General features: G+C 33.7%; 1 protein-coding gene across 1 annotated transcript in view; it reads left to right on the top strand.

Moving 5' to 3' along the window:
- EYS (eyes shut homolog) overlaps positions 1 to 16,649 on the top strand; it is a 1,624,793-nt gene that overhangs the window by 1,154,975 nt on the left and 453,169 nt on the right. Inside the window, 1 exon segment of the mRNA XM_049653864.1 lies at positions 13,671 to 13,900. Within this exon segment, the coding sequence (XP_049509821.1) occupies positions 13,671 to 13,900 (230 nt within the window).

The raw sequence follows: 16,649 nt of genomic DNA, 5'->3' as shown, positions 1-16,649 counted from the left end.
TTGTGGCATCAGCAGCTACCCAGGACCCTATCTATGGTGATATGAAAAAGGCAATACTTTGTTAGCTGTTTTCATAAGAAAGCCGGTGTATAAAATATAATGCCTATTTATGACTTACAATAAAAAATGTGACTTTGAGACACTTACATTTAAATCTAGGCATGTCATTCCACTTTGCATTAAACCTGCCAACACCTACAACAGTGTTTCTTAAGAGTTTCTGCTGTGTGTAATTAAAGGCTGAGAAGAGTAAACAAATACAGATGTCTGCCTTACTCCAGTAGCAGAGGGCAAAGAAAATTTCATGAAAATGTAATGTTTTATCTTAAGCCTCACAAATATTAATTATTAAACTATTTAAATGATACATTAATTTGAGGAATATTGATGCTCCTGGAAACCCCTGTATTTACCTTATGGATTTTAGTACTTCCTGACATATTTGAAAGCATTGACTTGTAGAATAAAATCCAGCCTTCTCAACATGGTATGGAATGGTCTTTCTGATCAAGACCCTACACATTTATTCACCTATTTCACAAACACTGAATGTCATCACTATTCAAGAGACTGGACTCCACTGAAGAGGGAAGAAATGTATAAAATCCCTGAGCTTATAGTTAAGATTCTAGGGGAAAATACAAATAAATAAGCTATTACTGTATAAAGTGGTAACACTTCTGATAGAGGTATGGGGGCTAAATATATGGGATATGTGTCTAAAGTAGATTTGAGTGTCAGGCAAAGCTTTGTAGAAGAACCATATTCTAAGTTAAGAATTGAAATATAAATTGGCCTCAACCAGCTAAAGTTGGAACAAAGCATAAGAGAACAAATTGTTCAGAAACTGAGATTAAAGATGAGATACCTCCTGAGGCAGAACCAGCTTGCCAATAGCTTTGAAAGCTATGGTAATCACATTAAAGTTGATACTGAGAGAAACAGGGAGTCTCTGAATGTGCTAAGGGGAATAATGTGATCAGGTTCACATTTTAACATGATCACCCTCTTTGCATTGTGGTGAATGAATTGACAGAATCATGACTGAAGGCAAGGAAGCCAAATGGATTGTTTTTGCAATCACTTGGGCAAAAAGTGGTGATAGTAAAAAGAGGACTTAGTTTTGAGGTACATACTGATGAATTGAATAGACCCTGGTAATGGAATGTATGTGTGACCTGAGGAAAAGGGAGTAGGAAGGATTATGTTCAAGCTTCTAATTTGACTTTGGGCCATGTGGGAGAGCCAGGAAAGGAAAAGGAAGTTTAAGGGACAGAGCAAGTAAGAGCCCAGGTACCTGTGGGACTTCCGCAGGGAGTCGCAGGCTTGCATGTTTGGCTCTGATCTGAAACTCTAAAGAGAAGTTGGGACTTTTCAACATCTATAAGACAGTCTGTTCAAAAGCTGACATTTAAGAATGTTCCATTTATAATCCCATCACAATTTATATTTACTTCCACATCCATTCTCTGTAATTAGAAAAAATTTCCTATATCAATAATGGAAATATTTCACTTTTCTACATGTTGTTTCTTCAGCCTAGGATAGATAACCTTTGCTATCTGGGAATCTCTTCTCCATCCTTCAGGATTCAGATCAATTGACCTCTCTGTGAAGCCTTCTTAAATTCTTGATATGGTCTTAATTTCTTCCTTCTATGTATTGTCATAGCACCTTTTTCCATTTGAAACTTGTCCTGACTTATTTGGCTTTCATTCTGACTCACTTCACTGAAGCCTTTCGACTAGAAAAGAAGTAACAACTATGATAAATTAGTTCTTTATGATTTTTCTTGCATTGTGCCTCCGTATTGGTGCCACATTGTTCTCCTTCAAAGTGAATCCCCCTTGGCATTCCTGAGATACTAATACACTCAATTAAATAAGATTGCCCACATGTCAGATGCAGCCCGAGTTTATTGTTGGTTATTAACCACAGCTATGCAATAATTCTCTGAGACCCATTTATTCTTACCTTGAATAGTACTGGTAGTTCTCTGAAATATAGTGTTAAAATTCATAGAGATTATGGAGTTGAGCCGCCGGAAAGGTTATTAAACATATCTACGTTAAGATAAGCTGAAACATTATAAATATTTTAAGGCAATTTTTTTGAATGTATAAGAAGTGATGATTCATGGGCAGACTGTCTCTACTGTCTTGAGGACATTGCTGGTTAAAGCCAATGGCCCACCTTTCACAGACAAGCCATTAATAGATGTTCATATTCGACAAGGCTAAATCCATTGCTTCAGTAATATAATATTGAGAGTTTAAGAACAAGATGAGATAGACAATGCTGCTTTAATATCCGCAAGTATCCTTTGCTTCAGCACCTTTTGATATGCTTATTTATTTTCTGAGGTCATCTAGTGTATTTTTGAAAAAGATTAATATACAAAAATAACATTCTTTTCTATTCAAAGGTTTATATAAAGAAAAATAGTATGGCAAACATTTCTAAAAACAATGAAAGGGCTCTATTTGGATCTTTCCTTAGAACTTAAACGGAAATTGATTTAGGGTGTGAGTACCTGAGCTTGTTCTTTGTAATACAGTAGAATTTTAAGGAATGATTTTACATTTGGATTCGAGTTTAATTTTTGTGTGCATACTTTAAGGTTCCCAAACTAATATATCAGGTTCTTCACAGTAGTGGGAAACCAATGACTACCTTTTAATGTAAGCCATCACATTTTGAAAGTAAAACTATTGTGTCTAGTATTTTTCTGTAGCCTTTTGAATTTTGAAATGAACAGTTTTTTCTACATTGCTTTAGCTGTTTGTGGCTCTCTTGTATTAGGGCTAATAGGTTAAAATAAACCTCTTAAATCATTCTCCTGATATAATAAGGCATTTGTAATAACCATATGGTTTTCTCTTTAGAGAAATGATTATATCCCTTGGCTACATTGCCTGCAGTTCTGCTAGCTGCCCCCTGGCAAATGATGATATCGAGGGTTGTGATTTCGTGACCCAACTGAGCAAGAATATAATGAAATGGATCACCATTTACTTGTAAAAGATACATTTTACTGATTTTTCACACAGAGTGGTGATATAAGTTCATGTGCTCAAGTTTCTTCTCCCAAATTGCCAAAGAAATACTTTTTAAGTGGAAAAAAAATCAGTTCTGGAAAAAGGAGATAGATACTACCATTTATGTAAGAAATCATCCCATTAGATCAAGATTGAGACCACTTGTGCCCAGCATGAAATTTATATCTTCCATATCACTAAATGGTAATTGTTCCTTAGTTACCTAAACCCAAAATCTGAGATTCACCTATGCTTTTTCATCTTTCTCTCTGAACTACCTATTCACTACTTCACTTCCAGATCTACCCTCCATCTTTTTCCACCCTGCTTGGTACCCTGGGAGGCTGACATCTATGGGCCACAACCACCCAGCTCCCTTTGGCCTCTGACTTTCAGTTTGGCCAAAGAGATGGCAGGACATAGAAGGAATAAAAAGAGGAAGAGGTCAAGTTATTCTCTGTTTTCTCTCAGCTGCATATACATTTGTGGTGGCTGCATTCCTTACTCCAAGACCACAGCTCTTCTCAAGTGCCCCTTCTTCTGTACGTCCATCTTTGTCCACAGCACAGAAAATACTTCATTTTCTTGCCCATTCAGGTTCAATGACAGTGACAGATTTGTTTCTTGGGACACTTTTCAATCACTTGTTGATTCTCTTAAGCTTTTCCAACTTGAAAATAGTCTCTTCATTAAACTCACTTGTTACTCTTTCTGAATGTGCATCTGTTTTCTGACAGTCCCTGACTGATGCATACCTCATATATGAAATTGATCACAAAGTCATTTTGGAAACCAAATGTGACTTTGTTACAGAGTTAACATTTGTTAAGTAGAGCCCCACATGTTACATGGTGAGCCATGGTTCAACAGAAGACCACATTGGAATAGAAATAAAGAAGTTTATTTTTCATAAATTCTGGAGGAAGTAACCATCATGCCTTGAGGAGTCATGCCGGAGGTCAAAGCAGGGTTCAAGCAGAGAGAGAGGAAGAGGATCTGAAATAAATGCCTTATTAGGGTCTGTAGCAGGAATGCTTTGGGGTTCCTAGACCAAAGCTAGATGGGTCAGTTCAAACCAAAAGGAACAGGATTTTGGTAAGCTCCATGGGGATCTTACCCAGGTGGCACATGAGGATAAGTCAGGGGGAGGTGGGGGAGACTGCTTATCACAAAAGCAGTAGGGAAGTCATATTAGGAGCTTACATTTACTTGTGACTCTGCCAACTGTTACCTAGGGCATGCACTCATGGGAATGACTTATGCCACTTCAAGGACTTTGTGGGCTGCTTGACCACAAAATGGATGCCAAGGCAACAATATTATAGAATAATTTAACTAAACTCTCAATAACAAATCCTTCTGAAATGCTATCACTTCACTATACCCCCAATAACATACTCTTAGTTCAAGTTCCAATCTGATTATTTTTATTCCTATAATACTTGAATTACTTCCGGCTGCTATTCCCTCACAAACTATTCTTCACATTAAAACCAGAAAGGTAGCTCAAAACAGATATGGATTATTGATTTCCTGCTTAAAACGTTCATGGCTTCACATTGCCTTTAAATTTGGCCAACAAATCTCCCCATAATCCAGCCCCTGCCTGTCTCCCAAGACTCACCTGTTGGTGTTTGCATGCGTGTGCTTCTTTGCCTACAGGCTTCTTTGCCCATCCTTCTCTAGCCAACTGCTGTTTTTATTAAGACTCAGCTATAAACCTCATGAAGAAGCCTTTCTGATAGCTTTTGCTCTACTCTTACCGTAACATCTGTCTACAACACTGCCATCTGTCTACAACACTGCCATCAGTACATCTGTTTGTCCCCTGTCAGGAATAAAAAATTTGAAAAGTTTTAGTTCAAGGTTCAAACTATATGGGTTCAAATCCATATGTTTGCCTATGATATTGAGAAAGTTTATTAAGTGTGTACCTCTGTTCTCATCTGTAAATTTAGGAAAATAAAAATGGTCACTTTTTGTATTGTGAGAATAAAATTATGTTAGCACATTTGCAACATTTGAGCAGTGCTGAGTTTAGTTAGCACTTAATGCATTATGCAGTCTTACATTGCTCAATTTTTTTTTCTCAACCCCATAAGATGGAAAGCTCATAAATAGGAGGGCCTTGGTTCTACTACTGAGCATATTTAGTGAGTTTCTGGTGCATAGAGAGAATTCCATAAGTCCTTTTAGGTTGAATAAATGAATGAGTGAATTCTGGATTAATTGACATGTCGTTTCTCTTGACCCATCTTTTTTTTTTTTTTTTTTTTTTTTTTCAAATCCTGGCTGGTAATGTCTAGATCTAGATTCCTTAAAGGAGTTCTTTTTATGAAATAAATACTCTGGGGTTCCTATGAATGTGAGAAAGTTATTCTCTTTTTAAGACTAGAAGACAAATTTGCATTTGTTTTTGCCAGTGCATATGTTCTTATAGCTGGAGTTAAGTATGTGACTTTAATCATGACATATTGATTGTTAACTTTCCTGTCTCTGATTTGGATGCACTTTCCAGGTAATAGGTAATAATACATTTTCAATCCCGACTGATATTTTAGTATATTCTTCTTTCCTGTATGTTTTATGCTAACTTGGAAGTATTCCAGAGTAATATCTCTCCATAAAGGAAATGTAATTAATATAATAAATGTTTCCATTTGACATAAAACACCTACTAAAAATGCTGCATATTTTTATATTCCTTATTGTCAATAGTGGAAAGATATTCAAACTTCAGTGATTTACAAAACTAAATGTAGCCATTTAGTAAAAATGTTCTTTTAGTAAAAAATACTTTTTATAAGTATGTTATTTTAAATTTAATTTGCTCTTAAAAATCTAAATAATACAAGCATTAGATTGTGAATTTGTAGATTTCTTTAAGGATCCATGATGTAGAGTTCAGTATCCATAATGAGCCATTAAATTTTATATTTAAAAATGATTTGTTTCTTTTTATGCCACACCTCAGAATGTATCTATGGATTAGAAAATTTATAAAATCAAAAAATATATCTTTAGCAATTATTATATATCAGAGCTGATATAGCTAAGTAAGTAAATAAAGTTGCTTTAAGGTTTTAAGTCCTAAAAAGAGAAATAATCATAGAATAACAATTAAGTGTTCTATGGTACAAATATACAAAATAATATTAAGCATTTTCTAAGAATTATAAGCTGTACACCCATATCTAAGTCTACTCCTATAAAGATATGGAGAACTACAAAAACTTAAAGATACACACACATATTCACATGCAACATTCATATATATTAGTGTTGAAAAAAATAAAGTGTTCATTTAACAGGCGTGTATTTTGAGAAGTTCCTGGAAAATTAAAGAAATATCAAATGGTGACTTCCATTTTGGGTAATGTAGTGGCTGAAAAACATTCCAACTATAAGTCAGACATAAAATATAGGCTAAAGTAGAGAAAGGGTTTTAAATAAATTATTAAAATACCAAACTAATGAGAAAAATCCTTACCACCACCCCCCCCCCCCAAAAAAAGGAAAGGAAAAAAAAAAACTATCTGACAAAAATTTTCCTGACTGTGCATTAGCTTTAGGTAGGAGGGAAAAAATCTTCCCCACTTATGTATAATACTGTAATTGAAGAAACTCTGTGTTCTTTTTCTCTTGGGTGAAATATTTTATATCTTTTAGAACCATGTATTTTAGAGTATGATTCAAGTACAAAATGCTCTTATTGCAAATAAATAATAGTAACTTTAACTGAGGGTTCTCATTTAAATTAAAGCATATCAGAGAGGAAGGAGGTGGGATTGAGTGACATAGGTGAAGGGGAATTAAGAGTACACTTATCATGAGGAGCCTGAGTAATGTTGTGTAGAATTGTTGAATCACTATATTGTATATCTGAAACTAATTTAACACTGCATGTTAACCATACTGGAATTAAAATTTAAAACTTAATAAAAATTTAAAAAAACTATAACAACAAACTAGCTCACTATGGAGGTTTGTGATCCAAACCTGTATATCATTAACTTATTCAAAATATTTGTTGACTTGGTTCCAGGGATTATACTATAAATGAGCCACTTCCTATTTATTTAAAAGTCTTAAAGAAAAATTTTTTAATGTTTCCAGGCTGAAATTGCCCTCATGGAATGAACAAAGCAAATATAAGTCCTCTAAGAAATGCCTTACACTAAGGCCTCAAAGTATTCTCACAGATATAGTTCCAAAGAATATGAGTCTACAGTGAAAATATTATAAGACATTTGAAAGGGAATAAAAATCACCCTGAGAGATGAGACAGCAGAAAGAAGAGGAGGTGACTTGGATCTGCAAAGACCAGATGTTATTATTACCAGATACAGAATAAAAAAATTTATGCTTGATTTTTTTAAGAAGTAAAAGAGGGAAGTTAGAGTATGAGTAAAGAAAAAGATACCATGAAAACTGAACAGAGAGCTTTTAACACAAGTAAATAGAAGTGTAAAAAGTGAAAACATAATAATTTAAATTGAAAAATTGACAAGTTAAACAGCAATTAGAGCTATAAAGAGGGGCGCCTGGGTAGCTCTGTCGGTTAAACATCCAGCTCTTGATTTCAGCTCAGATCATGATATCATGGTTCATGAGTTCAAACCCTGCAGTAGGAACACAGCAGTTGGAGCCCTGCACTGGTCAGTGCAGAGTCTGTTTTGAGATTCTCTCTGCCCCTCCCTGGCTCTCGCTCTCTCTCTCTCTCTCTCTCTCTCTCAAAATAAATAAATAAAGAGCTGTGATGATAAATAATGAATGGAATGATGTATCTGAAGAAACTATTATGAATTGAGAGAGATGTTGCAAAAGGAGCTGAAGACATGGAAGATAAAATGAGAAAATTTTATTTCATCTAATGTTTTAATAGAAGAATTTAAAATGAATGTGGGAAAGCTATCATTTTTCCAGAATATGTGAAAAGCATAGATGCTTCATATAGAAAATCTCCCCAGAAAAAAACTAAGCTAGATGAATAAAAATAATTCTATATCTCAACATATCACAGTGGAAAAACTGGAAAGAAAAAGACCAAAAAGAACATTTTGAAGGCATCCAGAGAAGAGAAACAAGTTTTCTACAATAGAAGGATAATTGCATGTAGCAAACTAATTGTCAACAGGAATAACAGGAGACGGAAAACTGAAAACACTACAAAATTCTCAGACCAGGAAATCTTATTTGAAAAGACATAGACTAGAGCAGTATCTGTCATATATAATTATCTCCTATAAATTGAAGTAAAAATAACTGAAAAATATTTTAAAAGTTATATAAGATGTGGTTAGAACATACTTGTATTGGACATACATTAAAGCACTGGAGGCAGGCAAAACCAAAAAGTGAGATGGAACCAAATCACAGAAGAATGTGTATTTCAATTGGAATAATTTTTGGTATGAGAGTAATAAGAACAAGAACAGCGAGAAGGATGAATTACAGAAAAACAGGAACTAAAGTCAGATACTGAAAAGAAAATACAAATGTAGAAGAACTGACAGAAGGTAGAAAAGATATTTTACTGGTTTTTTAAAAAGGAGGGGGGTGTAGAATTTCAGATGTGGAAAGGAAGAAAAGGAAAGAAATCCAACATTTCTGCTATTTGACTGATTTGGCATATTGGCAGAAAGCATTGATTTAATTCCCATGCAGGGTTGGACTCGGGAATCAAGATCAGGACAGCTTGCACCTTCTCTGTGATCAGGAACAATCCTCAGTAGGGCTGACATGGGAAAAGAAAATCATAACCAATCAGTGAGAGTACAGCTCTTCAAAATTACCCATCCTGTATATTGAGGGACAGCAGCGGCTTGGAATGCCTTGGGGTACTATTCTGCTTAACACACAGCAATTCTGCGAACTTCGATTATGTGAGAATGCTTGTGATCTAAGGAACCTTATCTATGAATATGTAAGAGCTAAAACATACAAGATTGTGAGAATGAGAAATGTATTTCTTTAGTGAGAAAAATTGGGACAATGTGAAAACAAGATCTTTTAAAATCCCACTATTATGTTAATAGTGAATGAATTTACTTGTGCTTTAAATGTGAAATATTGGGGCACCTGTGTGGCTTAGTTGGTTAAGCATCTGACTTCTGTTCAGGTCATGATCTCACAGTTCATGAGTTTGAGCCCCATGTCAGGCTCTGTGCTGACAGCTCAGAGCCTGGATCCTGCTTGGGATTCTCTCTCTCTCTCTCTCTCTCTCTCTCTCTCTCTGCCCCTCCCCACTTGTGCTTGTTCTCTCTCTCTCTCAAAAATAAACTTTAGGAAAAAATAAAATAAAATGTTCAATACTGCATTTGTTATTAGGATATGATTATTCTATTGCATAATGTTATGCGAAAAAAAGAAGAGTAATAATACCTGGGATTAGTGTTTTCAGATCAATTCTTCCAGGTATAATTTTTGTTTGATATTTAATTTTTGTCTTGAATGGCAAATGAGAATTTTATAAGTACTAACAGTAATTTTACATATTTCCTCTTTTAATGTAGTTATGGTAATTAAATACATCTTAAATAGCAAACATTTTTCTGTGTTTTGCTTTCAGAAAGAATTCACTATTAGATCAAACTAAAGACAAGACAACATGAATTTTGAAGCTAGTAGACAATGCTGACAATTTAAATAAAATTTTGAAGCCATTTTTCAGTATGTTTCAAGCTCTATTTGATAGCATGATGTTCTCATGATTTTGATAGAGCAGAAATTAAATACTTTGAGTTTATTCCTATTCGCCACCACCACTAAAACATGACTAGATGTTGACAGTTATCCTAAATGGGAACTGAGGACCTGACCACTAAGAAACTCCACAGAAATAGTACAATTTTAGGGAAGACAAAATATAAAATTGGGTTATGTTGATGTTTGCACACCTCTCAATCTACTAAAATTTATTGACTCTTGTACTTTAAAGGGGTATCCTCTGCAAAGTATATCTATATACCTATTAAAATAAATGTATGACCCAGATATTAGAGGAAAAACTTGAAACAGCTTAAATATACTAATTCCAAACTGATAGAAGTAATAATGTATAGTTAAACAGCATAACACTTTGCAACTTAAAAAGGAAAATGAAGAACTGATAGGGCAGCATGCTAAGAATTATTTTTAGGTGAAAAAGTAAAGAGCAGATGAGCATATCCTAGTAGGTGAAAAGATGAAGTAGAAGGGAGTATGTGTGTTTATACAACTATTCTCATTTTTAAAAAACAGTGTACATATTATTTGTACATCAAGTATATGTCTTTTATTGCCTAGATTATTTTCCCACTTTAAAAATTTAATTATAATGATTTTTGAAGATTTCTTTCCCCCTATACTGTTAAGAGCCACAAACTCAAGACTCCTCTGGCTAAGTTTTTTGTTTTTAATACTTCCTCATAATTCCAAAAATCCTGCTTCTCTGCTTATGAAGCAGGGCTTCATAATTGTGAGTGAGTCCATTCTTTCTTCTAAGAAATTGAGGCCAGACAAATGTATGCTAAACAGTGATAAAGTCAGCTAACAAGTAAAATCCCTCAGGCTGAAACAATGTGAATTGCTTGCTGCCTGCCAGGCAAATGATTTTGTAGAACTTTCTGGAAATGAGAGAATGGCAGGAATGAGACAATGAGTGGAGGGTCTTCCTTTCTTCCAATCAGAACTCCCACAACATGATGATTAGCAATCACTGTCATACCAAGGTGCCTTTCTCTAAGGATCAGGCTTGATTTTGAGTAAAATTAGCATATCATTCAATCATTAATTCATTCAGAAAAAGGTCTTTAGAGATTACTGCTTGTAATACCAATGACTGGTTCATCACTATATCCTTGTCCAGAGATACCCAAGAGACAATCCAGCAGATTCTTTATACTTACTATTTAAGACTGATAGTAATAAGAAAGGCAATGAAGTTTTACAATATGATTGATTTAAAAGTGTTGAAAACCCTGAATCCTGATTTATTTGTAAGCTTTCATATAGTCATGATTTTTAGAATGAAAGCAATTACAAATTTAATGCTCCTTTTGTACATTACTAATTATATCAGTATGACTATCATCTAATTGTATTTAATGTCCATGTTTATTTGATATGTTTAACCTATTTTACATAAAGTAAAAATAAGTTAAAATGTTATCAGAAGAAATTTTTGTTTCTTTTTAAATCTATTAAAATTGAATAAAGTTTACTTCAATTCTAAAATAGGTGAGGTTATGACATAATTTATAATTTAAGAAAAGAAAAACACCGAAAGTGAAGGGCTGTTAATAGTGATATATCAAATACCAAATTTGACCTTAAAAACAGAATATGTTAAATTAATGCTGTTTTCAAAATTTGATTTATGGCCCTGCTGTTTGAATTGATGGATCAATTAACAGTAATTATTTTTGTATAATCAGCTAGCAGCTGAAATGTGCAACATATTGATTTTTTCAGGTGAGACATAGACTCCCTTAGCAGCTACTGTAGAAGAAAGAAGTAGTGACATTTAATTCAGTCTAATTTATTCCTGAAAGAGATAATTGACTGCAGTTCATGAAGTCTATAGCAAGAGATAGATGAAATGGTGAAATCATTCAGAAACAATGAAATAAAAATTAAAGTAGAATACGGAATACTGAGTAATAAATCCCATGAACTTCAAGTTAGCATTGCTTAATGGAAGTTACTTTAAAGGGACAAATTTATACTATGAGTACAAATGGGGAGAATTATCCTAATCTAACAGAATGAAATCTGAGAAAGTTGATTGCAAGATTGGATCAGAAGTGTTAGAATTTATATTATTTATAAAACCAAACATGGTGTGTAATGGAGTTATGAAATGGACCCTAAATATAAACTTATTTTCACTTGCTATTTTTCTTGTTGGTACTGTGGTACATTGGATGTTTAAAAAATTATTCAGATTAGTTTATAAAATATTTCTTGAAAAGTCTACTTGAGGATTATCATTGTTGTTAGGGATAACATGAAGAAATGAGCAAAGATGATCCATCCATTCTTTGTGGACATTGAGGAGAGAGAAGAGAGTTTGGCTTCATCAAAAATATAAATATATGGTTACAACCTGTGATAAACATCATAAGTAGAAATTTCAGGTTGCAAGAGCATTGTAAAACAAAAGAAATGACCTGCCAATTAATATTATTTTGGTTTTGGTAAAAAGTTTTAATAAATTATCTATTTCATTTTCCTCAGCTTTTTTATTCCAATAAATTGACATGGTAATAGACAGGAGATGCAAAAATGACTGAGTCTCTAAACGTCAGTCTGAAGATAACTTTTGAATGGACTTCTTTTGCCAAAGTTTTATCTTTATGACAATGTACAAAATAAAAATTTACTCAGATAGTTAAGTTGTTGTTTATTTGTTATTGCAGGAAGATTTTTTTATATTAAAAAGATAATTCTCCTAGTGATTTTTATTAAATAAAAATTCCAAAAACACTACTTCCAAACAGTAATGTAACACTCAGGAGCACTCTGAAGACATCAATTCAGTTGTTTACTATGAATAAGGAATTCTGCCAAAATGAGGAATTTGTGTGTGGGGGGAAGGTAGAAAAACAATGACCAATGTACAGCCTGTAGCTCTACCTAAAATTAAAAAATGTACTCTAAGCCAGTGGAAAATATTCCAGCAGTGGTACATTGACATACGGAATTTTAAAGATGAAAGAAATACCAATTTCATCTTAAGGACCAATGAAGAAGGAAGGCTATCTAGAGGAAATAAGATAGATTTTGACTTGGCACTTTAGGTGAAACTTAGATAGCAAGAGAGGAGCAACAATGCGTAGAAAGTAGTTCAACAAACTGCCTAAATTCAGAATGTTCGGAGTTTTGAAGGAATAGTAATCTTATTGGGTATGAGTGAAGTTAAGGTATTTATTAGGAATCACGATAAAGTGAGCTGGAAAGCAAAGAAGAATTCCATTACCAAGAGGCTTTGAATATAAAAGTAAGGAACTTCAACTTAATTCAAAGGGATTTTGTTGTTGTTTCATTATTTATTAAGGAAGAAAAAAATTACACTGGTAGTAAAATTTGTGGGAAAAAAAATTAAAAGAATCACTTGCAGGTATTTCTAAGGTACCTCTTGGGTAACTCTTGAATGCAAGTCACTTTGAGGAATACACATTTCTAGTAATCAACCTAGAAATAATTCAAGTGCAAGCGGTTTTACCATTAAAATGTAACATGGCCTCATTTTTTTTTTTAACTTAGGTTCATGAGGGTTAAAATAGTCAAAGTAGAGCTATACTTAGCCACATTCTGATTCTTTTATGTAAGAAAACAATTAGGCTTATGGAGGCTGATACATTCAGGTTTCTTAAGTACTTAGAAGAAATTAATTTAGCTTCTCAGAACCACATAGGTGGACTATAGCTCTGTGATCCACCTGAGGTCACATTCTAGAGCTCAGGCATTTTCAACATTTGTAAATCCCACAACTGGAAACCAAACATGATAATTCTCTTTACCCTAGGTTAAACCGCTGATATGTGTTGTTTTTATTTCATCTTATTTTAAACCAGAGTTTCTGTTATTTCTGTTTAAGTTCATGTACTTTTACTTATATTGTGTTTTCTGATCTTGTTATAAATCTAGATCCCAGGATTCCACTCTGTCTACAGTGTCTTCTGTTGCTCCTTCTAGTGCAACAGAAGGGGTTGACTCCACGTGGACCTCCCTCGGCACCCCTCCTGTAGCGCCACCCGTGTGCCAGGAGGACCTGTGTTACAATGGAGGCACTTGTCATCCTGTCTCCCTCTCCAGCGGTACCTTCTCATTCCACTGTGACTGTCCGCTACATTTTACTGGCCGTTTCTGTGAACAAGGTAATCGATCTTCATTTGTTTTTAAAAAGTTCTCTAGAGGTGACAAGAGAATTACAACCTTATAGTAAGCATGTTGACAGAAACAAGAAACATCTGTATAATTTTATTTAAAAATGAATTATGATAGAACACTTTTGGTTCAGTATTGTAGAAGCAAACCTAAGATTTTATTTTCTCCATTAGGATTGCCGTTCAAAATATATTTTCAGCTGCCACAAAAAATAAGAGTTTAGGTGGAAATGTAGTGTTCTTTATGTAGTTTGTTCTAAAATTATGGTGTGTCCATCTTTTGTCAGCATAGAAACAATTAGGGTCTCTTGTATACTATTTTTATTGCTTAATTATTAATCACATCACTGTTTTTTTGTATTTCGTAAGGAGATCCCCATATTTAAATTATTTTGTTAAGATTGGTTATTTTTTGATACTTTAGAACATGGTTTTAGCATTAATGGAGCTGTTTATGAATCAAAAGAGAATTTCCCTATTGCAAACATCTAATGGCCTCCTAAGAGTCACTCAGTTAATTAAAGCAGTGATGGGCAATTAGAGCCAGAAACGCCCTGGGCAGATTACAAAGGCATTAGGTCATGATGCATGTCCTTACACTAATAGCTGAAAAGTGACATTGTTTTCTATGTAAAATTAATCACTGGTTCTAAATTGAGGAGGTGAGGATGGGGATTACTATTGGATAGTGATTCATATGGCAGAGAATTTCATTATTTGTCCAAGATTGTGTTTAAATCCTTTTTCAGCACCAAAATGTGAGACCTCTGGAAGCAAACTCATAGGTACATATATGTTATTCAGCTCTTCTTGCCAAATGACCTTGCGTGACTGTTATGTGTTAATATTTAGCCAAGTAAGCAAGTAAATATAGTTAAAAGCAAAAAAAATGGAAACATGGTCTATTTTCAGTCTCATTGTATAAATAATATGTATCCTTAAAGTCTATTTTTTAACTGTAAAATGCTTTTGAAAACATCACTTTGCTTGATTTTTGAGTGAATATTTTATATGTCTGCAAAATACGAGACTTGCCAATTCTGCTACAGTATGAGACCATTTATACTACATTCTGTAAGTAGAGTTCTAGGAACATAATTTGGACTGTAAAGCTCTTTTAGATCCACACTTAGCCATTTAAATCTCTGAGAGGGCTTTTTCTTTTTTTTAATTTCATGCTAGGTAGAGTTTTAGAAAAATACCCTTCTTAATTATTCTTATTTTTATAATAAATTATTTTATTTATTAATTTATTAGATTAATTTATTAATCTATACTTTGATTTTTAATGTTTTTTTTTAAATCAGATTTACTAGTGATAGTGAAATTGATGTAATGAAACGAGGAGTCTAGTTATTGGCTGTATCTCATGGTCAGTCATACACATTAGACTACAAATGACCCTCCAGCCATAATCCTTATCTCTCCTACTGAATCCCCAGTTCTCCCTCCTTTAACTCCTTACTGAACATCTTTAACACTGGATGTACAGACCTGTACTTTCTCCAGAAAGATATAAATCCAGGCTTATTTGGAGTTAAACCCAAGGCTTGACTGTGGTTTAATTCTATTTGGTGTTTTGGGTTGCAGAATGTAGAAAATTGACCTCAGGAAAAGGACTGGGAATCTCTGTTTATATTTGTTGTTAGGGATATTTTATTTTTCTCTTTTCAGCATTATTAATCACTTCCTGCCTTCTACATTCTAATGTTTTTCCTATTGAATTTATAATATTTTAAAAACTAATAATTGGATTATATGCATTGCAAAAATTAGGTAATCCAGTATAGAGTACTAATTTCTGAGTGCAAAATAATCAGAAACTGTGAGTAAATAATTATTGCCAATTACAGACTTTTTAAAGAACTTTGAGTAATATCTTAGGTTGTGTGATACTCTAACAAAATTTATGCAATAGAACTCTTTTTTTATAGTATGAGTTGTCATAGTATTATCTTTTTCTTTCCTCCTTTTTTGGGAAATATTTCATGTGTAATACTTATAATGCAGTGTAATGTGCATTTTTAGAATTTGGAATATTATTTCTTTTTTTTTTTTTAATGTTTATTTATTTTTGAGACAGAGAGAGACAGAGCATGAATGGGGGAGGGTCAGAGAGAGAGGGAGACACAGAATCTGAAGCAGGCTCCAGGCTCTGAGCTGTCAGCACAGAGCCTGACGTGGGGCTCGAACTCACGGACCGTGAGATCATGACCTGAGCCGAAGTAGGACGCTTAACCAACTGAGCCACCCAAGTGCCCCTGGAATATTATTTCTAAGTATAAGAATTTTATGTTGTTTTAATCGTTTATCCCTTAAATTTGAATTAAGTACCTTTCTTCTTTCAGTCATAAAGTCAAGAACAGGTTTGTGTTTTCAATCTAATGCTCTAAATATAATTCATACTGGTATGCATTTTACAATCCTGATTGACAAATAAGGATGGGCGCCTAAGACCCATGATTCAGGAATCTAGTACCATGATGAGACTTTTTATAGTATTATCTAGATTGGCCAAATGCCACAATTTCTAAGTGTAGATTTCAATAAACAATATTCTATGCCAGTTTCAGTGTTTCACCTACCTGGTAAAAATCTTGATTTGGATAAACAGTCCCTAAATCAGTCTGTCTCTGTCTCTTTCTGTCTTTCTGTCTCTCTCTCTGTCTCTCTCTCTCACTCTCTCTCTCTCTATATATGTATATTAGAAATATTATCAGTATTAAAATGCTTAGAACTT

This window comes from Panthera uncia (genome assembly GCF_023721935.1).
Source record: "Panthera uncia isolate 11264 chromosome B2 unlocalized genomic scaffold, Puncia_PCG_1.0 HiC_scaffold_24, whole genome shotgun sequence".
Lineage (NCBI taxonomy): Eukaryota > Metazoa > Chordata > Mammalia > Carnivora > Felidae > Panthera > Panthera uncia.
Note: the sequence above shows the minus strand (reverse complement) of the source record. Positions and strands in the feature narration are given on the sequence as shown.